The 24,899-nt window shown below is 41.5% G+C and overlaps 1 protein-coding gene across 2 annotated transcripts in view; it reads left to right on the forward strand.

The window, feature by feature from the left end:
* The window catches only part of LOC121432909 (growth hormone receptor-like), a 263,812-nt gene that overhangs the window by 129,342 nt on the left and 109,571 nt on the right, over positions 1-24,899 (forward strand). For both annotated transcript variants that reach the window (XM_041631091.1, XM_041631092.1), the window contains exon 2: positions 3,652-3,732. In XM_041631091.1, coding sequence (XP_041487025.1) covers positions 3,652-3,732 — 81 coding nt within the window. The remainder of the gene's footprint in view (positions 1-3,651; positions 3,733-24,899) is intronic.

A 24,899-nucleotide genomic window follows, 5' to 3' on the forward strand; every position in this document is an offset into this window, starting at 1 on the left:
TATGTCTTTCCTGTATTCAGAGCTCTTCAGTATACCTCAATGTAACTAACGTAAGACAGCATGAGAAGCATGCTTTATCTTAAGGAAACTTCATTTTTGCTCATGTTATATATGCTAAAAGCTGATTTATATAATTAAAACTTCTGAGGCAGTACTGTATTACCTTGCTAACCCAATCTTGCCTTTAAGTCTGGGCAACAATCTCTATGCACTAGTCTCAGAATATTAACTAAACAGCTTCAAAATTCACCCCTGCACCAGGTCATTGGCAATTAGCTTTGGTCTGTACAAGTTTGCCATAGCTGTCTCACTTTCTTTACACATAAAACCTTGCCTGTCATTTGGTTCTAACTTTAAGCCCCTCAACTCGAGCTAATTTCTTTTTCCTACTTTAACTTTCCCTTCTCGGGTAGGCGCCATCTTCTTCTCGGTTTCAAGGATGGCCCAGTTCTTATAGTTAGCAACCATGGTCTGGTTAATTTTGCATCAATTTCTATCATGCTTTCTACAATACCAGCAACCACTAATCATTCCAGAAATACTTGCTCATTTTAATTTAAAATAATGTAGCCTATTACCTTCTTTGCTAGGAGTTGGTTATGATATGTTGAGAAGTGTCATATCTAACTTCTATCTCTTCTGTCTGTTTACTATGTCATAGCCACAAAATGAAGATCAGTATATCATAACCCTGATTGTATAACTTGGTTGCATTCTTTGTTGGGCAGTCTATAGAATACACCAGCTGGATTATTCTGGTTTTAAACTAGTTCTCCTCAGAGGAAAGCAGGCAAAATGCCTCAGGCATTGAAAATGGAAATGGTGTGAGATCCATTATGTAAGAAAAAAAAAAACACTTTCTCCCTCTTTCTTTGCCAGGAGTCTGTAGCCAAAGAATGAATTAATATCACAAGAAATTTAAATAACGATTTTTTCCCTAGGAAAATACTGCACGTCTAAAAATTAAATTTGATATATTCCTCTGGGGGGAAAATGCCTGCCTTAAAATGTGTCTCTTAAAGGGGCACTTTGGATGAACTCTTCTATCTCGAGGTTAATGGATCATTATAAGTTTGGACATTTGGGCAAAGAAAGCTCGAGGAAGGGGAATCTCTCTTTCTGGCATCTGGCACAGTATAAATTAAATTAATTCCAAACTCTGTGTGGCGACGGAACTCTGCCCTCTCCCAACTTCACAGAGACACATGTAGACGTCAGACAAGACATTTGATCTCAGCGAGAGCTTAGTATAGAAGAGACCTGTCACCAAGGAGGTGCCACTTGGAGTTCTGCAAAGCCGCCAGGGACAAGTTCTCAAAGTCAATGGCAAGTTCCCTAGACTTTATCTGCCGAAACATCAATGAAAGGAGAGGGGAGACTAGAGGCTGAAAAAGCTGTTAGCTCCTGTAGAATGTTCCTTTGACCTCCTGGTTCCTATGCTTAGAGTGTTACAAATCTAGTCCTTCTCAGTGTGCTCCAGGTGACAATGAGCTGTTCTGATTTCCCACTGGGGAGAATTGCAACTTTAAATATGCCTGTTTCTGTGATGGATGTGTGGAAATAGACCCCTGGCTAATTTTGTTTGGGGGATTCTGGTTTGCTTGTTTTGTTTTGTGACAGAAAAATGTGTCGTGTGGAGCCATGCTTGCTTTATAAGAGCATTGTAGTAACTCTAGCTCCTTGTTTGGGGGAAGTAGGATTCATGTGCAAGAAGCGCTTTGGAAAGACTGGGGACAAAGGCAGAATGTGATTCTGTGGTGGAACCTACCTAATGTGTGCAGTGCTTCTGGGCATCAATCTCTGGTATCGCAGAATGAAGAATGCACAAACGTCTGAGGACTGGAGAGTTGTGTACTAGTTGTCTGACCCAAACCCCACTTGTTTCTGGCACCTGCCTGGTCTCTTTGATGCAATTACAGAAGACCTGACTTCTAAGGCAGGGATGGTGTCTTCTAAGAAGTGCAAACATTTTCATATTCTTGGAAAGAAAAGTAAACAACCTGGGAGTTGAGAGTTCACTATCAGGATGGCAGATGGCCGGAGCTTCTGACCTGACTGTATGTTCTGAGATGGTTAGTTAAATTACCACTATTAAAATTTAGAGTCTGCTTCCTCAATGTCTTAGGGTTTCTAGTGCTGTAGAGAGCACTAGAATTTTCCTTCCTTTAATATATATATATATATATATATATATATGGAAAATTCCACATGATAGCACTTTCAGTCTATGACTTGCTTTGTCTAGCCATTTAATGCATTTCTGCTAGAGGCTCCAAACTAACGTTACACAGCCTACATCCTTAGATGTGAGGACAGTGCTAGTGATTCATGCTTGCACCGTACATAATACAAGCCAACATCCCATAGTCTTCCACTTAAGAATAAAAGTGTGGGGGTCCTAGTAACATCCCACTCGCTCGAAATCTCCCCATTAACCATCACATTTAATGCTACCAGAGATCCCAAAGGGCAGTGTTTGGCAGGGGAGGGTCACCCGCATGTAGGAAGGTGTGCAAATATATTCAGACCCAAGAAAATCCTCAGTTTGCATAAAGATGTGTTTTCTTAAGTAAAAATGCTTTGAGAACACAGAATTGGAAGGCTGTCCTCTACCTCCAAAGGAAAATGTAAAACATTTGACATTTTATAACCCTTCAGAATTCCATGGATGTTCCCTCGGAACCACACCTGCAGACCCATGAAAGCAAACATTCTTGCTCGTCGTTTCAGCATGACTGGGGAGAGCAAAGAGAACTATTTCAGCATTGTGAAGTTTGCACAATGGTAAAAATGCAGTTCAGAGAGGTGTGGCAACCAGGTGGGCCTCGGGGACTTGTAAATAGGGCAGTTTTATGGAATGCTGGGACTGAGCTTTAAAGTAGTTGGTATTAACTGTCCAACTCACTGATCGTTCTAGCAAGTGCAGGATACTGAGTTTCTTTCCAAACAGTCCGGACTTCTCCCTAGCGAATCCTGGACATAAGCACCATCGTTTACTTTTCCAGAGAAGTGTATTTTCTTCAGAAAAAAAGGTGTGTGCCGACAGAACACATTCATCACTCCCTCATTCAGTAGACTGAAGGGCTGAAGGTGCAGGCACACATGAGTTCATAAATGGTTAGAAAGACCAGGACTGCTTGCTCTTGGTGGACATATTCCTGGGTGTTTCAGAGCACACAGTCTTCACAAGATCAAAACCTACCAGGCCTCTCTTGATGTCTGGAAAGTTCTTCTCGCCTTTCAGCTTCCCTCCAGTTAAGCCTCCCTGCGAAGGCTTATCAGTACAGTGATTTTAGTATCAATTAAGCCATTTGGTCCTTAAAAAAAATGTGCCCTGTGATTGAAGCAGTGTGTGGGGGTCATTTGCTGTGAGGTGATCCTGGGGCTATAGGCCAGGACCTGAAAATCTGTACTGCTATGCTATTTCCTGAGGCAAACGCTCACAGGACATAGTATTTACTCCAACCCGCTGTGCATACTCATGAAAAGTATGACAATACCGAAGTCTGAGGCAATGCAAGACTTGCTAAGATTCCTTCCACACATGTCCCATCAGCTCACTCCGGGCTTCACCGGGTTTTGAATGTAGTATTACAACCACGGTCACTCGCTGCTCTGCCTGACTCTGTCTGTGCTCCTTCTGATTTGCAGGTCACACAGGTATGGATCTTTGGCGGGTGCTCTTAACCTTGGCACTGGCGGTCTCCAGCAACACGTTTTCTGGAAGTTGGGGTAAGTCCTCCTTTCCTTTTCTCACCTGTGGTGTTAGGGAATGAAGGAGATTGTCTCAGTTTTCAGAGCAACTAGCAGGGAACCTGTCTTAGCTTTAAAACCATAAACCAGCAGGGCTGCTCTGGGGATGGTTCAGAAGGGCTGTGGTAGTCGGTTTGGGCATCTGGTGTTTTCACATTGGAAATCAATATTGCATAGTGTGCTGGGGCCATTTATGATGAAGACAAGCAGGTCTCAGGGGGGAGATATTAAAATCTCACTGAATTATTTTAACCTACTAATTGCTCGGTTCACCTGTGACTAAGCATCATGTAGTCTTTTCCAGAGCATGGAATGCAGTCCTCCTAATCATTTTCTCTGAAAAGGGCAATTGCAGATTTCCAACAAGTTTGTTCTCTTATTCTCTGTGTGGTTTCTGTTTGGCTAAGTTACAGGGGAGAAGACACCTGAGCTAGGTGACAGATACACCCAGGAGTCATGAGCTGCCCTGACTGTCTGAATACGTTCCCTTCCCTTTCATATCCTCCAGGCTGACTCAATATTTTCAGACTCACATGTCATAGCAGAAGCAACAAACAATGAAAGTGGCTGTGGGGTGTCTGCCTGGGGTACAAAGTGTCCTCACTAAGACATTGGGAACTTTTTTCAAAAACTGTCTTGAACACTTGGCAGTTTCCTTTGCCTGGGTTTCACCTGAGGGCAGGAACAATGTGTTTTTTTGCCTTGGGGTGGCACTGGGCTCGGTTGTCGCTTTAAAAGTAGCTGACTCCCTTACTCAACACCCAGCTCGTGTTGGAAAACACAGTTTAACAGGCGACTTAACGCCTTAATGTGTCCTGCTGACCTTGTGACCAAAAATAAACGCACAGTAGTGAGCTGCTGACGATGTCAAGAGGAGCCTAGAAGGGGGGAACGGATGGAATGTGTTATTTTATTTCTTAAGGCGATTCCAAAATATTTATAGCAAAGAAGTCATAATTGTTTGAAATATTTTTGGGTCTCTCTGGTGTTATAATGTCAACATTATGCAAGGCAGACGTGGGGAGAATGGCGAACTCCACTTCAGCAGCTTTCCCATGGCTGCTTTTAGACCCTGGGTCTGAGCCAAAGCATGACAGCTCAGCTCCTCTACCGTGCCAAAGTCGTGGTGGTTTAATCTCTCCTTTCTTCACTGAGGTGACTTTCAGTCTGCGGGGCAAGGCTTGAGGGACTTTAAAGCCCAAGAAGTGAAAAGTACCACCTAAGAATTTTTCAAATGGTTGAGAAAAGCATCCCAGACTCAGAGAAGGGAGCTCGAACTGTTTTCCAGCCTAGAGAATTTCCAGCGCCCACTCAACAGCTTAAACATTGGAGCAGCCTTCCACTTCATGGAGTGATGGACAAAAAGAAAATAGTGGCTTATTTTAAATGAATTTCATTGTATATATTTATGGTATAGAATGTTAAAAGGTGTGTGTGTATGTGCGTGTGTGTATGTGTGTGTGTGCGTGCACGTGTGTGTGTGTGCGTGCGCACGTGTGTGTGTGTGTGTGTGTGTGTGTGTGTGTGCATTACCCATTTTCTCTCTCTGTGGCAAAAGAAGCCATGATCTACTTCAGCAGAAATCCTGAAGATAATAATCTGTCTTTGGCTACAGTCATCTTGGGGCCATTGAGATACTGGCCATGTTAATACTGCACATTTGCTACTTTGTACTCTATGAATGACAGTCCCTCCTATGCATTTGGCCGTTTCTTTTTAAAATTACATATCAATACAATCATGTTTATTCTTCTTTCTATATCTGACCTATTTTACTTACATGGATGTCCTATAGATCTTCAGTCTTAAGCCTGTGCTGTTTCCTGTCTTGACCGTTGTGCTGCAGTGAATGCAAGAATGGAGCCCCTTACACCAAGTGGTGATTTTAACAGCCAGTTCCCAAACGAGCTGCTTAACTTTCTTTCTAATAATTTGTGTTGGCTTCTTGTTGGCTTGGAGAAAGAACAGTAAGAAAATATATTTACCAGTTCTTCTATATGGGAAACAATTTAGCAAAGAAGCATTATTCTCTTTCTTTTCTTGTTAAACTAAGCAAATTAAAATATTTAAGTATTCTAGAAAATTTCTTTAAAATGCCATGTGCATAGGGTATATTGGTTGCTTAAGAGGATATAGGCAAGCATGTTTAAGCATGCTCATCCACACTGGTGGGTGTGATTATCTGCCACTTACAAACTTAGCACATGATACAACATGGATCATGATCTCAGATGACATTCATGGACCATGTGTTCCTTTATTTGCCAAGTCTAGATCAAATTATTTGATTTTCAATTTCTCTCTCTTAATATAAGGCAGACTAAAAATCTAGATGGAGAATTAAAAGAAGCATAGTTTTATAATTCATTCTTTATTGTTTGCTCAGTGCAATGTGTGTCACTACTGAGTTAGTTATCATGAAGAAATCACCTGAAAAAAAAAGGCATATTCCCTGGAGCTAGATTGAAGATGATAGGTCTGTATGGTAAGGGAATGTTGACTCTTCAATCTTTAAGCAGGGCTTTACTTGTTTGGGCAAATACATAACGAGAAATACACTGGGTCTAAGAGGATTTTTTTTTAATTAAATATAATTTCCCTGTGGAAAACTTCATAGGAACCAAACATTGAACAGTGTCTTCCTTGTACTGTTTAAAATTTTGTAATAGTGTGTGTGGTTTTTTTTTCTCACTCATACTTAATATGAGGCTCTATATCTCCTCCTCAGTGCAAGTTATTTATCCCCGTGGAGAATTTCTTAATCCATCATTAAAAATAGTCAAAGTTGTGTCATTGCTACAAGGCTTTACCAGGTTGCTCTATCCACTGGCTGTACGTGGATACTGCTGCTGAGAAGTGTCCATAAAGATCTGATAGATGTAAAAAATGCCCATTATAACGTATGCTGTCCATCGTTGTAGATGCGTCAGTCAGCAGCTCGGCATTCCCTTTGGTTTCACAGAAGCCTCTGTGCAGAGAAGCTCTGTCTCGCTAGGCCACAGAGAGCTGCTGGAAATGATGAGGGACTGCCACTTTAATGTCTAGCTTTCATAATGAAGACAAAGCATCAAGATTCTCTGAACAAGTTTACTCAAAGTAAACTTAGAATCATTAAGTCACCAAGTTTGGTGCATAGACAACTCTTCAGCTATTCCTATTTTTTAAATCTTGAATTTAGGGCCATAAAGAATACAAGTAAGTCTTCAGGAATTATCATAAGTTTGTAGATTAGGTAATTATAGTGAAAATTAGAGTGTCAGCTCTGTATATGAACTGTGGAAATGATCATTCTGCATAGCAGTAGCAATGAACACAGAAAACAGTTCATCCAGTTACCAACTTGGGCAATGTTCAGTGCATGAGCGAGCAAGGAGGAGCTCTATTATATGCATTTAAAAATCAACAAGTATCTACTGAGCATTTCCTTTGTAAACAAGAGAGAAGTCATTTGGCAAATCCCACTGTACCTGAGCACCCTGTTTATATTTGCTTCTCTTGAAAGTAGACTTAAGGTAGTCAGTTTCAGTCAAATTACACACAGTCTACAGGGCTTCATGGTTGAAAACAGGACTTGCCAGGCCTTGAAGAATTGGCTGTGTATGGAAAGGAAGGAAGAGTATGTGCCAAATCCATCAGATGAAAATCATTGTCAAAGTTGTAAGCAGGTCAGTCAAAACAAAAGTGTTAACCACAGGATGGAACATTAGTTACACATGTTTGATATTTATAGACTGCATATGTACTATTTAGGTATGATAAATATAATATGTATATATATATACAGAAATATACAATAAGTATAATCTATTAATACAACTTATAGGCAAAGTTCATAATTTATATCTTTAACTCCCCACTCTAGAGAGAGCTTCTATAAAACATGTTGCATCTTTATCATTTAAGAGAAAAAAACTTACCTAGAATGATTTGTGTTCTGAAGGAAGCAGGATTCACTAAGTCATGTTCTCTTTGTATTTCTGAGCATTCCTTATAAGCACATGCAGAATGTCCCAATGCTTATTTGGAAGACTCTGCTGCTCTTATTGTTCAACAGGAAATAATTGCACAGTGGGGGGATTTTAGTTTTTAAACAAACTCTACCCCACTACAGTTGAAGCCCCACATGGCCGTTAGAGGTTGCCAAGACATACTGGATATGTTTCAAAGAAGTATTGGAGTCACAGTTGAAGCTGATAAACATTAAAGGGTGTCCCTTTAATCACTGTCAAAGAAAGAGTAATTTAAATCTTTGGTTTCTTGCTGAAGTGAGTGAGGAAGCCACAGACATTTCAACTACTGCTTTCTTGACGGTCATCCAAGGCAAGAAGAGTCCCGTAATGTGTCTAATGTCATGGCCCATGGCCAAGTACATCAACAATACTGTGTCACCTTGACCTCCTTTATATCACAAACTGACTTTGAGACTGGATTTCAGCATGCTGGAGCAAGCCAGGTGACTCTAGATGGTGCCAGTGAGAAAAATAAGCACACGCATTTGTAAACAATGGCACCAAATAGACTTAAAGTATTTTTTAAATACTTTTTGGTTTCAAAGAGGAAATTATAACTCATATTCCTGACTTCAAGAAGCCCACAATTTACAGAAGATGAAACAGATATACACATAATTCAGTTGTGAGTCCCCTTGGCTCTTACAGAGTTTTAAGATAGATAATAATACTATTAAGGTTTCACCTGGGAAACGATACCAGCAATGAGAATAAATTGAAAGGAATGAGTGTAGAAGAACCAGATTAAAAATAGGTCAAAAGAGAAATGATCTAGATATGATAGGATGGTAAAAAAAACATAAATGGAACATGATCAGAGAAATCTTAAGGAAGTGCTAACTCCAGTACTTATGATTTAACTAACATATAGACTTTAGCTTTGAGAACTATCAAAACACAAACTTTGAGAGCTCTCAGTGTGTTCTTACTGCATCCAGTTCTAAGTTCCACACACTTAACTAAACACTCTCAACAAAGCATTGGCTCGCTTTAATAAAGTAGAGTCAGGAAAAGCAGGTCAGACTTCAAACAGTGAAGTGTAAGGGCTACAGGGAGTACTATTCTGCGTGGGAACGGAGGAGGCTGGGGAGAGGACAGACTGCCTTTAACACCTTTGGCATCCTTTCTCTGAACTCCATTTACCTTTGCCTAGCCCAGCTCCTATGACCATCTTAATCCCCTGTGCTTATGGCTGTCACATGACAAAGGCTACCATACAGTGACAAGTACCCTTTGTGTACCTGTACACAGTACAAGACAAAGAGCAGGACTCTCTTTCCAGGGAAGTCTTTAGGCATTCGTTACTATATCCTTAAGACCCTGACCAACTCTCAAAGATTCTCTCATGGCAGCGTATGGACTTACCTCATAGAATGCAATAAAGAACAAGCAGCAGGTTTTGAGAAACACAAAACTTTGCACTGGACAGAATCTGAGAAGTTGGCTAGGTTTACCTGGTAGCTGATTCAGTCCTATGAAGAGATTGGGAGTGCAGGTGATTAAGCTTGTGTCTCAACTAATAAGTAGGCCCAGGACCACTCATGAGTAGTCCAAGAGACCATGACACGTTGTCATTCCATTCATCGACCCTGGATCCCGGTTTTCCTAAGACAAGAGCTTGTCCTGATTTACAAAATGTCCCCACACCACCTTGATTCAGTAACCCAAAGTGAGCCTCCTTTCATGGGTTGACGGGAAAGAGGCTGCCATAAATTAATTGTGTGGAGCACCTGCAAATTGTAGATGTTCATGAGCACACCTGGTGGTCTGCCTGTGGCTAGAGGCCGTTCCAGTTCCAGCTCTGCAGAAGCCCATGCTAGCTTGGACTCATTCAGCCAGGACCCCTCCATCGTAGAACACGTAGGAGAACCCTCAGAGAAGCGACTCAGTGTTTTCTAATCTGTGGTTGGGGTTTTAAACTTTCTTCTGCTCCCCTGTCGTCCTCCTCTTCCTCCCCCACCTCCTCCTCCTTCATCTTCTTCTCTGTCGAAGCTAATGCTGTGGTCTCCCCATGGATGATTTGTGTTTTAACCTTAAACTCCACATGATGAAGAACTGTAGGCTTATCAAAGCCATCAACAAAGGTGCCTTTGCAGCTTGGCTTTGGGTCCTTGTAGCTGCTTATCCTCACTGCTATGCGCCTAACTTGCCTTCAGGCGGCCTCCAGCATCCACAATCCCAAGAACAACACTCCTTTTTCAGAGCGCAGGCCCTGCAGTTCTATATTATCTTTTCCTGCAATACTAGCTTGTATGTTTACACAGTGCTGTCAACATCGTCTCCAAACCAAGAGCAACACTTCCTCGCCGTCTATAGAAGAGATGTGGGGATCAATGCTACCTGAAAGCTGATCACGCAATTGATCCGCCAAACAGAATATTCCTTGGTGTTTTGTATGGAGACCGCCATACAAACAAGAGGTTCTGAGGCTTGGAGAACTTTATCAACTGGCCTGTTAAGTGAGAGTTTTCTTTGGACTCTTCTTATTCCTCCAATTGACTCAAAATGAATCAGCATAATTTCCTCCAATGCATTTACCAGAAGTCTCTGTTTCTGGTTCTGTGACAATGTGTGGTCTTAAGCCTTCACAGTGTCTTGACATTATCTCCATTATGTTTCCATGGCATGTACGAGAGCTGGTGGCTTATGTCTCAATCACTAGAGAAGTGTTTCAAAATGCTTTTACAGAGTCTCTTACCAAGAATTGGGAGTGGGAAGATGTGTGTATGGAGAGTGGTATGTGTTTTGTGCCCATTTTCTAAATAAAGTTGTGATGCCATCTGTACTTCAAGTTGTTGAACTTGGAATAAATAGCCTCAAATGGCTGGCACAGTGGCACCACATACCCTGTGCACAAAGCATTCTCGGTGTGGAAGTCACTAGGCCTTCGACGGCATGAATACTGCTCCTCATCCCTGTGTCTCATCCTCCGGCATTCTAATGACTATCGTTATTTATTTGTTGGTTAGTGAGTGAATCAGCATTAAAATTCTGACCTGGCCTTTCTCCAGTCCTGTCCCACAACTGTCCCTGATACTTTGAATGGCCAGATATAAGAAGGATGTAGGTTAAACTGGAATTCCCTTTCAGGAGGAAGGGTCCAAAATTAACTGTCTCACAGGTGAAACTGGGATTTAGAGCTTTTTCCTGAACCTGGGATGCTTTGATTGACTGATTAATATGCCTGATGCCACCAGGACCATGATTTTGCCCCAAACATTAATATCCCTGAGCACGATGTCCTTGCTAAATTCTGCCATCCCCTTTCCAGGTCACCGATCTCTGTCCTCTCCCAGTACACCAGTCATTGGCTAACACCTTTACTGGATGAACTGGCCACCCAACACTATCACCCTGATACCACCTTTATCTATGTCCCACCTACCTGATAAGTCTACTCAAATACTGACAGACACAGACAGAAGACCTGGAGATCCCAAGTCAAAGTTTTCATCGACCTTTCAGACATTGAACTGGAGATCATACAAGACCCTGACTGGGAATTCTATAAATACATAAATCAGTTTTCAACCTTCTTAGCATGCCTCCCTGATTTTCTAGTAAGAAATGTGAAACTCTCCAGGTTAAAAGTAAATATGATCTCAGAAAATCTTTAACTTCTTGATCTCTAAGTGTGAAAATGAAGTTGCATGTCCCCTTTAATTTTTTAACCTTGCAAATGTATGGAAAGAGAAAGAATTCTTTGACATCGGGCTTTCGGATAGGGGTGTGCTTTGGGTAAACCTTATGAACACCTTGACCTTAGTGAGGTGAGAATTGGTGTTTTTATCATGACATAGTTTGGGGAAGCTTGGCTTCCCCAGAAAGAAATGAGAAGAAAATGAATCAAAGCTAAAATTGATTTTAACTTTAAAAGCCCATGAGGGTTAGAATATAAGTCACCAGCAAAGATGTACTTAGCATATATAAGGCACTTAGAGGGCAATTGTTTATTCTAGAAAAGGACCTCTTTCACCCACCTAAATTTTAGCATGTGCTGTCATTTCTCCTTTACCCTTCATTGACCCACTGCTTCTTTGGTTTGAGCAAGGAAGAGGGTCATCTTTTGAGCATTAGCTATGACCAAAGGATGTGCTGCGGAGGGGGAGGAGCCTAGGGAAGCAAATGAATGACATCATCTCAGTAGCATCACCCTGAGTCAGGCAGTCTGGCCTGACCAACTTGTTCAGGGTAGCTTCTAAGTGGTGCTCAACCTTGCTAATGCTGTGACCCTCGTGCTATGGTGACTCCCAATCATAAATTACTTTTGTTGCTTCTTCACAACTGTAATTTTGCTACTGTGATGAACCATAATGTAAATATCTGCGTTTTCTGAGGGTCATGGGCAACTCCTGTAAAAGGATTGTTCAGCCCAACAAAGGGGTCGCAACCCACAGATTGAGAACCCCTGGGTAGAATATAGCAAAGTCCCTGAGGTGCCATGCTCAGATGACACTGCACAGGTGGGCAGACTGGTGTATCACGAACCATGGGTTTTCTTTGTTGGCAGGACCAGCACCACATTTTCTGGATGTTCACTCTGAAGTTCATAAGTATGGTTGCCTATCTCTGTAACCATTAAAATTACCCTTAGTTTCCAAAATTTCCTGTACAATTGAACTGTTTCCATTAGGCCTGTACTAGTATAAATTTAAATTGTACACCTGTGTTTGGCCTGCATGTTTACTTATGCCCTAGGGTTTGCAGTACCTCTGCTGGAAGCCAAGAAAAATCGCTGGTAATTGGATGCTTGAACGCTCTTCCTCCATTGTCTTTGTCCATCATTCACTTGTTGAAAGCTTTAAATAAGTCATTTCCCTCCTGGGTAGCAGATGGGTAAACTGAGGACCAGAGAATGTAATAAAATATTCTAGAGGATGTTGTCCTTTGCCGTCTTTATGCACACAGATTTCTCTGTGGCTGACACTCCCAATACCTAAAGCTTTTCTCCTCATCTGCTGCCTTCAGGCTACAAGAGTTATGTGCCCCTGCCCATGCCCCTGCCCCTGCCCCTGTCCCTGCACCTTGAGAGTGGAGAGTGTCTGAGAATGTGTATCCTTGGGACCACCCTTAGCTACCAGTAGAGGATTATCTGCACAACTCGCCAGGGGACTGTCCAGATACAGTCTTCTTCCACACTACCAAGGGACAACAGTGGGTTTCAGTGTTTTAAGGGTGAAAACTAATGGACAAGAGAATAGCTGAGGGCCTTTTCTTCTTGATCTAAGCACTTCTATATTGTGGGGATTGCGATTCTCTGGGGCCCATGAGTTACTGCTGTAAGACTAACTGCTGTACAAAGACCCAAATATGTTACTCCACTATGTATACTCGGGAAATAATTCTTATCAACAATAGGAAAATGTTCAGTTGTGACAGATGAAAGATTTCTGGGTGATCCTTTATCGATCTCTACATGATTTCAGTCCCGACACCTTCTGCCTACTGCCCCACACTCATGTATGGCTTGCTTCGAAGCAAAAGATGGGACTAATCTCTTCACATTTTAGCTGAGTCTTTTAAAAAAAAATGGGCATTTAAATTCATTCATTGTTTTCCAGTTATCTCAGGATCCTTAATTGAGAAAGGTGAATCTGTAAATTTTGTAGGAGAGCTCATGTAGTTCCCTCCCCCGCACACACCCAAATATGAGTGTCTGGGTGCTAGCTACAACTGTGCGTCTTTTCTAAGAAAGCTAGCCATTCATTTTGGTCAGGAATTAGGAATCAAACCCCAAACTGATCATTTCCCCATCTTCTGGTTACTTTGTGTGTATGAGAGAGCTGGCTCACTAAAAATCTCATCTTTTATGGCACCCTAACTCTTTTCTTATAAGAGAGACCCAACCAGAACAATATTTTAGGCAAGAACTCACAAAACAGACAATTATAATAGACTCATAAATCTATATGAGGATTTCATGTCCTTCATGGACATTGTTGTGATCTTAGGTCAGATAGGTTTTCTGGAGTGGTAGATGTTTCATGTGTCATAGCTTATTAACAACATCCATGACTCCTATACACCAGATCCCAGTAATACTGTCTAATAAGCTCAACCCCCTGCCAAGTGCCTTCACACATTGATAAGTGTCCCCTGCCATGTGGGGCATAAAATAATTCTACTTGGAAACAAGTCATCTAGCTACAGTGGCTGCATGTTAAACTGACTCTTCCGGGATTGCTGCATAGCGACCGAGATGAAACAGGTCTAGGAGCTTGTAAAAGTAAGGCAAATATTTATATACCCAGTCACAGTGCCTCCATTATCTCCTTCCAGGTTCATTTGTTCTTTTATTTATCTAAGATCTTTTTTTTTCAAACAGGTGCTAAAACCCTATAAGTTAGCCTTTAAGAGGGCAAAGGTTTCCAGCTAAAAGGGTCACATTGAAAGAGGACATCATGTGAACTACTCCATAGCGAATGTATGCATATAATGTATACAAAATGTGGTGAGTGTCCGGAGAAAAAGGCTACTTCTACGATAGACAATGGCAACGCAGCTGGGCCATACAATTAAAGCTGAACACAGGGGCACAGGAGTTAGCAGCTGGTAGCGGCTGATGCCCTTTCATGCAATGCCACAAAATCGTGCCCAAGGTGTTTGCAGTGTGTGCTGACAGTTAGTATTCCACCTTGCTTGGAATCTTAGCACTTTTCAGGGCCATTCTTAGAGTGGGATCCAATCTGAATGAGCAACTTCACCCTTGTAGCTTTTCAAGGACAGCTGCAATTTTCCTCTTTTTCAGAATACCTACTCCAATGTCAGACAAAAATAAAAAGAGAAAAACAATACAAAACAATTTAGCCAGTTTCCTTAGCCATAAAATAAATATCAGGGACTTCAGGGACTCATACTAGGTCAAAGAGACACTCAGTTCCAAGTGTCTTCTTCAAACGGAAGTAATGTGTGTATTTTAGTTTTGTTGACCCAGAAAAGAAACACAGGGAACACCGTGAACACCTGCCTGCAAACTCTGAACCTGGTTCTCTTCAAAGAGCCAGGAATATGTCAGCCTTGGTCATAAGAAAATTAACTCGACTGTCACATAAGAGCCAGAACTTCCAGACTTCGTTCCATTGTGCTTTTCATGAAATAGCCCATGACCAGGAAATTCCACATAAAAGCCGGTGTGCTGGGTGGGACCGCATTTATGTTAAAGACTAGGGGATTTCTCTTCTAAAGCTCCTGTGAGGCTTGACCAATTCTGGGCTCCAGAGGGACTCATTGGCTGCACAGAGCTGGAGTTCTTAGCTTTAGGCTGTGCTATGCTAATGGTTCTGATTCACATTTGCTTGAGAAACTCACCATTCAAGCCTGTCACTCACGCCTGTTTATCAGGAATGCAGCAACTTAAAACACCAGTTAGCAAATCCCCGTGAGTGTGCAGTAACATCTGAGGGATCCCAGCAAATGCTTCCTACCATTTGTCCCTCGACAGTCTCACGAGTTAAAGTCTGGTGGACCACACTGACAGACATCTGCCAGTGTTTATTCAAAGGAGCGTGGGAGGGTATAACTGCAAAGCCAACTGTTGAAACTAATATTAATTGATGTGAGATTGCATGTCATCAGACTTAAGACTTGCTCTTTACCAGCAGAGAAATCAACCTGCTATATTTAAGGTTCCATGTATACAAAGCATCTCACATGCTGAGCTGGCTTATACCTTTGAAATGAGCAAGCCACACTGGGTTTTGAGCACCGTGAGTGAAAGAAATGGCTGCCAGGGAGATATTTTGGCAGATCCAGCTACTTGTGAAAATTTCCCGTTATTTTCTTTTTTTTTTAAATGTTTATTTATTTATTATGTATGCAATATTCTGTCTGTGTGTATGTCTGCAGGCCATAAGAGGGCACCAGACCTCATTACAGATGGTTGTGAGCCACCATGTGGTTGCTGGGAATTGAACTCAGGACCTTTGGAAGAGCAGGCAATGCTCTTAACCACTGAGCCATCTCTCCAGCCCTTTTTTTTTAAAGATTTATTTATTTATTATGTATACAACATTCCTTCCGTGTATGCTTGCATGCCAGAAGAGGGCACCAGATCTCATTACAGATGGCTGTGAGCCACCAAGTGGTTACTGGGAATTGAACTCAGGACCTCTGGAAGAGCAGTCAGTGCTGTTAACCTCTGAGCCATCTCTCCAGCCCCCGTTATTTTCAAATTATTATACAGCATAGCTCCCAAATGCATCCTTGGGTTCAATCAATCATAGGTCAAAAATACCTTCATTTTTTCCAGTGTTGAGAATCAAACACTTGTATTTGCACATCTTAATCTGGTACTCTGTTCTTGAGCCATTACACCTATATTAAGTGCACAGGCTTTTTCTTATCCGTATTGTTTTCTTCTTTATTTTTTCAAATCTTGCATAGCAGGCACATCATGCTGGGTACCATAAGTGATATTAAGGACTGGTTATGTGCTAATACTGTACCCCTTTATACAAGGGGCTTGAGCCTGAATGAACTTTGGCGTGAGGACAGTCCCAACACAGGTACCAAGGGGCAGTACACATAGAAGAATAGATAAATTTTCCATGTCTAGCCTAATCATGAATCAATAGCCTTTGTGTGGCAGCTGACTCTGAAACACTAATCTGTGTTGGGCGGTGACATCTTCAGTGTCTCTAACTTGAAAATGATCATACTTTTTGTAAAGATGCCAGGAGTTAATATGTTCAACAAATAATTTTGAGCACTCACTAACTTCCGTAGTATCCTATGTAATTATAATGACTCAATGAGCAAAAACTTTAAAACAAAAATAAAATCCCTGTAGTCAGGGAGCGTCCTTGAGTGAAACATGGAAGAATGGGAAATGGACATGCAGATGAAGTGGACAATAAGCTGAAAAAATAATAAATAATTAAATTGCCTAGTATTTTAGAAGGTATAGAAGGCTGCAGAAAGCAGTCCATAGTTTCTTCATCTAATTGTATACAGAAGCTGATCTTGACTAGTTCATGCCGATCTCCCAAGGCTTAGATGTTAGAATCCAGTTAAACAGCATAAGAATGAACCTCAATGACACAAAGAGCGGATCTGGTAGGAAACCGTAGGAACAAGAATGACATCTACAGCAGACTGGAAGTTCATATCCAGAGGAATCATTGGGTTACCCAACATTCACCGTGGTTATAGGCAGGGTCGGGACCAAATTACAGCCTCTAACCATGTGCAGGTTAGCCTTTGGCAGAAAAAGCCAGTGGAACCGATTTGAAGATCTTGAAACCTTGCAAAGTAAGAAATGCCATCTGCTTGTCTCACTGCAGAATGGCCTTCAAAAGAAAAAGTTAAGGTGTACATTTTAGGTTGAGACAACATTAGGAAATCAGTATGCTCTCTGATGTGACAAAATTTCGTCACTTGACCCATGAACCCTCCCTTGCCTTGTACACAACTTGAACATTGCCGTCATTCTTAGAGTTCTACTCAGATATTTGACAAAGGGATTAATTCTGACTAGAACTGAGACCTCACTAAGCCTTGGAATGGAGTACAATAAAAAGTCCGAAGTCCTTACTCATGCTCCCACCAGCGGAAGACAGCCTTGCTGGAACTTGCTTCCCTCCGCCATCAGTGGGGTCAAGAATCTTTCTACCCACAGGTTTGTGGCATGACTTAAAACGTTCAGAGAGGCCATGCCTGGCACAGTACTCCGAAAACTATAAATTGCAAACCACTGTGGCAACTTTAGTTACCTCTGCCCTTTCTTTCTCGAAAAAAACAAATTACAAGAGACAAGTTTGAAGATTTCTTAAACATATAGTGTGTTCACGTAGTCAGTCTGTTTATACTTGAAGAGACCTCAGAGTTCCTGTTTAGGATCAACTTTGGCTGCTCTTAGAATAAGGGATAATATTTTGAAAATTGCTAATTCCTGAGACACACACTTACAGACATTGGAAAAGTAGAGAGATTCTCTGGAGTGTGCATGGTGTGTACGTGAGTATGTGTGCATGTGTGTGTGTTTCTGTGTGTGTGTCTGTGTGTATGATTGTGTGACTATGTGTCTGTCTGTCTGTCTCTGTGTATGTGCATGTAAAATGCCAAACATAGTGCAAGGGCTGCTTTGATAAAGACCTTCTCTGTCCTCTTCCTGCGCTGAGCTCCTTCAGTCCTCCAGGACTACGCTTAGAAATGGAAGCCCAGCAGTTACAAGACTCACGTTCCCCATTCAATCAACTTACCCGTTGACTCCCTTTGCACTCAACCTTGACAGCCGCTGTCGTCAACTATCAACGCTAATCCCTTTTGACATCCTCTTCTTTCCACCTGCTGCCCTCTAGTGGAGGTGCTGACAAGAAGCAAACTAGCAACCAACCGAAATAACTGGCTAGTTCACACAGGTCACCACATGCCCCCCCCCCCCCCCCCCCCCCGGATGTCACCGACCATAGTTATGCCAGGAATTATTAGGACTGCCTCAAGCTGTTTAGACACCATTGGCACACAAGTTCCTGGCATCTGTCCATGAACTTCTTTCCAGGCTTCAGAGACCTGTCTACAAGATAACCCTGACTCTTCTCTCTCCTCATCCTGTTCTTCTTCTTTTTCTAACATTAACCCAAATTGCACTCTCTTGAAAAACAAAGTAGTTCTTCATCTACCTTCTCGACATTTAGATTTTGTAATCTTTAGGGAAAATTAAAAGCTGTGGGGTTTCTTTCCTCCCAGTCACCATGTGATAAGGTGAAAGGGACTCACCGGAGCCGAGCTTTGCCAGTGTGAAGGGCTCTTAGTTGATGTAATGTCCATGCATCCTTCCTAGACCCTCTGAGATCCTGGCGTGGTCCTTTCTCATCCTGGAGGCAATGAAATTAAATGTCCTTAAAAGGTCATGGAATATCACACAGCAAGTGGAAAAACTCGAGCTGCAATGCAACCTGGCTAGACAAAGGCCCTCCTGTATTGCTGTAAGGTTTCCATATAGGGTTCAATGGTTGTTTCATCTTCTATTTAGTAATATGAAAATAACATCTTCCATGGGAAAATGAAATTTAGTCCCACAGAATGGTTCTTACGATATTTATGATTTAAAAAGACAGCTTTCCTATCAGTTAATATTTAACAACTATCCGGTCTCTGTACAATCCCCAGCCCTTGACTTAATACTCCTGGATTCAGAATCGCTTAGCAGCCAAGTTTAGTGGAGGTAGCTTTGGATGGGAGGATAAAAGCAGTAAATGCGAGTTAAAAACTCACTGCTGATGCACTTGCTCACAAGGTAGGTGCCATGTTCTCCTGCCAGCTTTGGGGAAACCAAATAGTCAATCTGTTGTAACCAGCAGAGCAGAGCCACAAGAAAGCCCTGATACAAATTATGTGAATGCCTGTGTCCACCCCCTCTCCCATTCCCAGATCATGGGCAACTGCCAGCCACCTTGAGTGTGATGGCCTTTTTCATGTTCTTCTTTCATTAGCTTATTTCAGTAATATCTTAGGGCACATAAACAATGTGAGGTTTCTTTGACTAATTTCTCTTGAATTACAGCTATACAGCATTATTTTTGCTAGCATATTCTCTTACAATTTCTTCAACTTCTTTTTAAGTTTTTTTTAGATGTATAGGTTTTATTTTATAAATTTTTGTCTGCACATATGGATGTGATTACATGTATGCCCGGTGCCCGAGGAAGTCAGAAGAGGGTGTCAGATCTCCTGGAATTGGAGTTATGGGTAGTTGAGCCATAGTGTGGGTACTGGGAATTGAACTCAAGTCCTCTGCAAGAGCAACACACACTCCTAACTGCAGAGGAAACGCTGCAGCCCTAACCTCTTCAACTTTTGACTGTAATGCAAGGCAGGGATGGGGGGATATCTCTGGATGATACAACTCTGTGGAGATAGGACAATTTCCTATGGGATCTGGGTCCACTCGTTGCTCTCCATGTGACTGGTGTAGTCAGGAAAGAGTCATAGCGAGAAGCAGGATTCCAGCTCTCTGCCTTCTTGTCTCTTCTAAGCATTGTTATCTGCTAGGTAGATACATTTCCAGGAGCTCCCAGTGCTGCTGGAAAAAAAAAAAAAAGCCATTGTTAGCTTAGATGTGTGTCTCTGCAGAGCAAACCCATCCAAAGACTACTAAGGTCGTCCCTAGTCTTCATGCTGTTTGGTGCAATAGTTGAGGTTCCTGAAGAATTAAAATTAGAAAACCGTGACTTGAGTCCGCTTTGTCCCTGGTTTGCATGAATAGTGCTTTTCCTTTTCTGGTGGCACTTAGCTCAAAGGATTCCTCCAGGCTCGTCCTCATTGTCTCTCCCTTAGTTTCGAAGCTCATAGTCCATCAGCAATGCCAAAATGTCACAGCTATAAAGGTTCACAGTTAAGCCTGTTATTTAAAAGCAAAGAAAATAGACCCATATAAACACTGGCGTTGTGTTTTATGTTACATGTGTTAGTCTGGGTTTGAACTTTCTGGGGGCTGAAAGCTGAGTTCCAAGTAACCTGTATTCTTTTACCCTCTCCCCTAGCCTTTCATTCTCTTCTCATAACAAAAACAAAAAAACAACAACAAAAAAAACCCTGTAGGTTTTATAAGGTCCAAAGAATAGCCACAGACCTTTGCTGCAGTTTTTAGTCTGTTACTGTTTTCACAGTTTCTTTGCTTTTATATCAGCATTATAAGAGCAGACACTATTTCCCAGATTTTAAGCCCTTTGAAGTTTCAAGATGCCAAAGAATGGATGTATCTCTATTTTTATTTTTCTAAAAAATGAAATTGTAAGTAAATATACAAACGTATATTTTCTCTTAACAAATCTAAAAAGAAAAAAGCTCATAAGTCTAAGAGGAATGTTATCTAAGGCACTAAAATCAGTGTTGATGCAGTGAGTGTCACTGTGGCTGTGTAGTGTGCAGGCAGAAGCCGATGCTGGCTCAGGGAGTAGGCTGGATTCCACGCTGGCCATGCTGACCTCAGGGAAGTGACTTCACCTCTTCACATCTCAGCTTCCTTGTTTGTGAAAGGGAATAATTGTATGCTTAACACAAACAGTTACTGAGAGGATTAAATGTCAATACATATAAAGAAACCAGAAGTCTCGCAGTTCTAAGATGCCCAGGAGCCTGCTTTCCTTCCCTTTCCTCTTCCTCAGCCTTCTCTGACTGCATCGCGTTTGCCTTTCCGATTCACGCCCATCTCCTGTCTTTCCTCCTCCTAACTTGTGAATATCCCATGGAAGTCTTTAATGGAAGAGCGACATATGTTTCAGGCTTCATGATGGTTAAAAATATTTTCCAACTAAAGTCACCATGTCCAATGATGATGGGCTTTATGGCAAGAGAAAGCTCCGTTCTTTTAACTTTATGAGGCAATGCCATCTTTGAATGGGTGGGTTTTTTTTTTTTAAAAAAAAGGATAGAAATTGGCCCTACACAATTAATGGCTATTGAGTGCTGAGAAAGGAAGAATAGGTCCCCTAACAGGCCATCTAACACACACACACACACACACACACACACACACACACACACACACATATATATGTATGTGTGTGTATATATATATATATATATAAACATACATATATGAGCAAATATTAATGAGCCCAGCAGGTTATTTACATATATGTATATATGTATGCATGTATATATGTGTGACAATAATAATTAAATAATAAGAGGCCATGAATTTGAGGAGTTGGGATGTGGGAGGACTTAGAGGAAGGGCATAAGTTATGTAAATAAAGTAACTGTGTACAAAATTCTCAAAATATAAATTTAATTTTTTTTTTAATTTTAAAAGAAATTGGCCCTGTTTTGTTTTGTTTTTTTTTTTTCAAAAAAAAAAAAGGAACCATTGGGCTTGAATAAAAAGGATGAACACTCTGGGGATTTCATACCTGCTGTTAGGCAACAGTTGTCTTCATCAGGTCAGGGACACAGTGCCCACATTTTGTACAGGTAAGGTCCAGAAAAGCATAATAAAAAGCAACATGCCAAAACAGACCCATCCTTCTGGACAGCAGTGCACTTGGACTGTCTCTCCAGACCCTCTACTCTTCTCCCCTCCTAGCCAGGGCCCCACTGACCTCCCAGCTTCCCTCTTGCCAAGCTGTAAAGGACATCTGAAGCAGAGGACTGGGGCTCCAGCCAACGCTGGTAAAGGTGAAGAATGCATGACTATAAAAAGCCCAAACATGTGGCATTGGATATAGCACATAAGGTTTTTATCTTTATTTTTTATTTTTTTGGAGAAATGGTTTATAAATAACACGGAAAAAGTACAAGGGTCAAAATATTGAATTGTCAGAGACTTGAAAACAATCATTCTTAACACTGAGCCCAAGGGTGATCTATACCAAAAGAGAGGGGAGCCTGAATAGAAGTGCATCTACTCATCTTATTTTTTCTTATTAAGTTATTTATACATTCATTAATGTTTTTTAAACAAAATCACCTTTGTCTGGAATACAGTACATTGAGTATGTAGCTATATTTCAGAAAGAACAAAAAGAAAAAGCACAAGACAATCCATTTAGAAGATTTATACGCTCTGAGGGCTATCCAAGTTGAAATGCTATAGAAATGGGAACATCTAAGAATCCTATTGAAAAGCCTTCCTTATCTCAACCCATTACTGATGAGTGAGAGGATGGGCTGAAGACAAGGAGAAAAGGAACAAAGGAAGGAGGGGGAGGGAGGGAGGGAGGGAAGAAAATAATCTTTTTTTAATTTATTTATTTATTAAAGATTTCTGTCTCTTCCCTGCCTCCCATTTCCCTCCCCCTCCCCCAATTAAGCCCCCCCCCCTCAGCCCGAAGAGCAATCAGGGTTCCCTGCCCTGTGGGAAGTCCAAGGAACCCCCACCTCCATCCAGGTCTAGTAAGTTGAGCATCCAAACTGCCTAGGCTCCCACAAAGCCAGTGCGTGCAGTAGGATCAGAAACCCATTGCCATTGTTCTTGAGTTCTCAGTAGTCCTCATTGTCCGCTATGTTCAGAGAGTCCGGTTTTATCCCAGGTTTTTTCAGACCCAGGCCAGCTGGCCTTGGTGAGTTCCCAATAGAACATCCCCATTGTCTCAGTGTGTGGGTGCACCCCTTGCAGTCCTGAGTTCCTTGCTGGTGCTCTACTGGACATAAATCTCAAGGTCCAAATCAGGAGCGGAAGAAGATAATCTTAACACGTTTCTGGCGTGGCTGTCTTGACTGTTCCCTGTCAAAGCCAGCAGGGATCTGATTTCTGGTCCAGAACTCCCAAGACTAAAGAGTCAGGGATGGACAGGCAGTGACCATAGCCTTTGAACTTAGTGGTCTAAACTTCTCTATCTTCCTCCCTGGAACTCTGTACAAGCACAGCCATCTTATCTTTTGCGTGGTCCCCAGAGCTTTGCTCCTTTCCCTTTTGTATGAGAATATGTAGTCTGGGGATGTCTTTCCATTGCTCTTTGTACTTTTTTCTTAAGAAATTAAGGTATCACTTATTCTCACAAATCCTTCCCTTTGCACAGAGTCCACAAACTAACCAAAGTATGTGAGGTGCTTGCACAAGCTAAGCCGCATGCTTTCCCCTCAGTCTGAAACCTGAGGTTGTGTCTTCTCCCCACCAACTCTCCATCGCTCCATGCTTTGTAGACATCTTTTCTCCTTGTCAGGCGTCTGTGTCTGTCGGAGAGGACAGAGTCTAGCAAACAAAGATTCTTATACTAAAATGTAGATTGTTAAAATGTGGTCATTTTCTTTCTTCTTCGAAGCTTGTTTTCAAAATGAGGATAATGCCTTGAATGAAATCACACTGAAAGAGATTCTGCAGGCATCAGGAGAGCTTCTGGAAGAGCTCTTACCAGCTGTGGATCAGCCAGTGTCAGGTGGCTATAAGAAGAGGTTTTGTTTTGTTTTGTTTTAATTTTGTCGCTTTTTGGTTTTGTCAGTTTTTGAATTTAGACATAGGATTTCATATTTCCTCCAAACTAAATTGTATTTTGTTCATTGATCAGAGAAAAGAAACTGGAAAGTCTGCACTCTTTCATGACGGAATTAGCATAGTATGTCTTTTATTTCATACCAAAACCTTTATAAAAACAATTGCAGAATATTTTGACGCCTACAGTGAAGGCCTATGACTGAGAGTCTCCTTGATTCTGTAATCAATTTCTCAATCATTTTTCATCATCAGTGAATTCATTTAACTTCATGATTATTCAGACCACCATAATATACTTAGTTCACAGCATATGGTAAGTTTCACTGAAATTGAGAAGTATTACATGGCCACACTTCACTAAACAATTGTCCAATAATCCATCTATCTAAGGAAAGGAAGGGCATTTCCTGTCAAGGTTTGTTCTCAACAGAGCCCTGTGGGCGCCCAGTGACCTGCTGTTTCCCTTCCAGGCACACAGGAACAATCCAACAATTCGTTGTAAAAACGTTGCTCAGAATTCAGGTCAAAGGCATAGGTTTAAGAGCTAACCTTTTCTATCAGTTCCATCATTGACAAATCTCTTCCCTTCTGCCCTTCAAAAGTCAGCTTAACTTATCAGTCTGTTGATATCCTCAGTGTCTGGGACAAAACCCATCAGGTCTTGAATAGTTGAACATATCATTAGCTCTGAAACCGTGCTCCAGAAATCGCTTATCTTGACTTACTATTCTGCGTTATCCTCACACGACTGTGCTCAGTAAGAAAACGTTTCTGTTTCCAGGGCTGGGAAGATGGCTCCATGGTTCGCAGTACTTGCTGTTCTAGAGGAGCCAGGTTCAGTTCCTATAGCCACATCAGGTGGCTCACAACAGCCTGGAACCCGGTTCTGGGAGATCTGATGTCACCTGGCCTTCGGTGGCACCTGAACTCACATAGTGCACATAAACCCACATAAGCTCACACAAAAACACATAATCTATATAGCATGTGTATAGGAAGGAGAGAGAGAGAGAGACTTTAGTAGTAACTTGGTCTTTGTCTTCCAGTGTCCTCTGAGTATCTAGGTTATTTGTATAGGATGAGGTTATTTGTATAGGATGAGTATCTAGGTTATTTGTATAGGTGAGGTAGCACTCATGTGTAAGGTTTAAGGTAGAAACAAAACAAATCTTTGGGTATTCTTGGAATAAATAATAAGCCTTAAAATTGCAATCTGGATCTAATGGATAAGCAAACCCCAGTGAAACAGAGGCTATTACCTT

This window comes from Microtus oregoni, unplaced genomic scaffold, assembly GCF_018167655.1.
Source record: "Microtus oregoni isolate MIOR12 unplaced genomic scaffold, Mior012 000036F_ref0000092, whole genome shotgun sequence".
Taxonomy (NCBI): Eukaryota; Metazoa; Chordata; class Mammalia; order Rodentia; family Cricetidae; genus Microtus; species Microtus oregoni.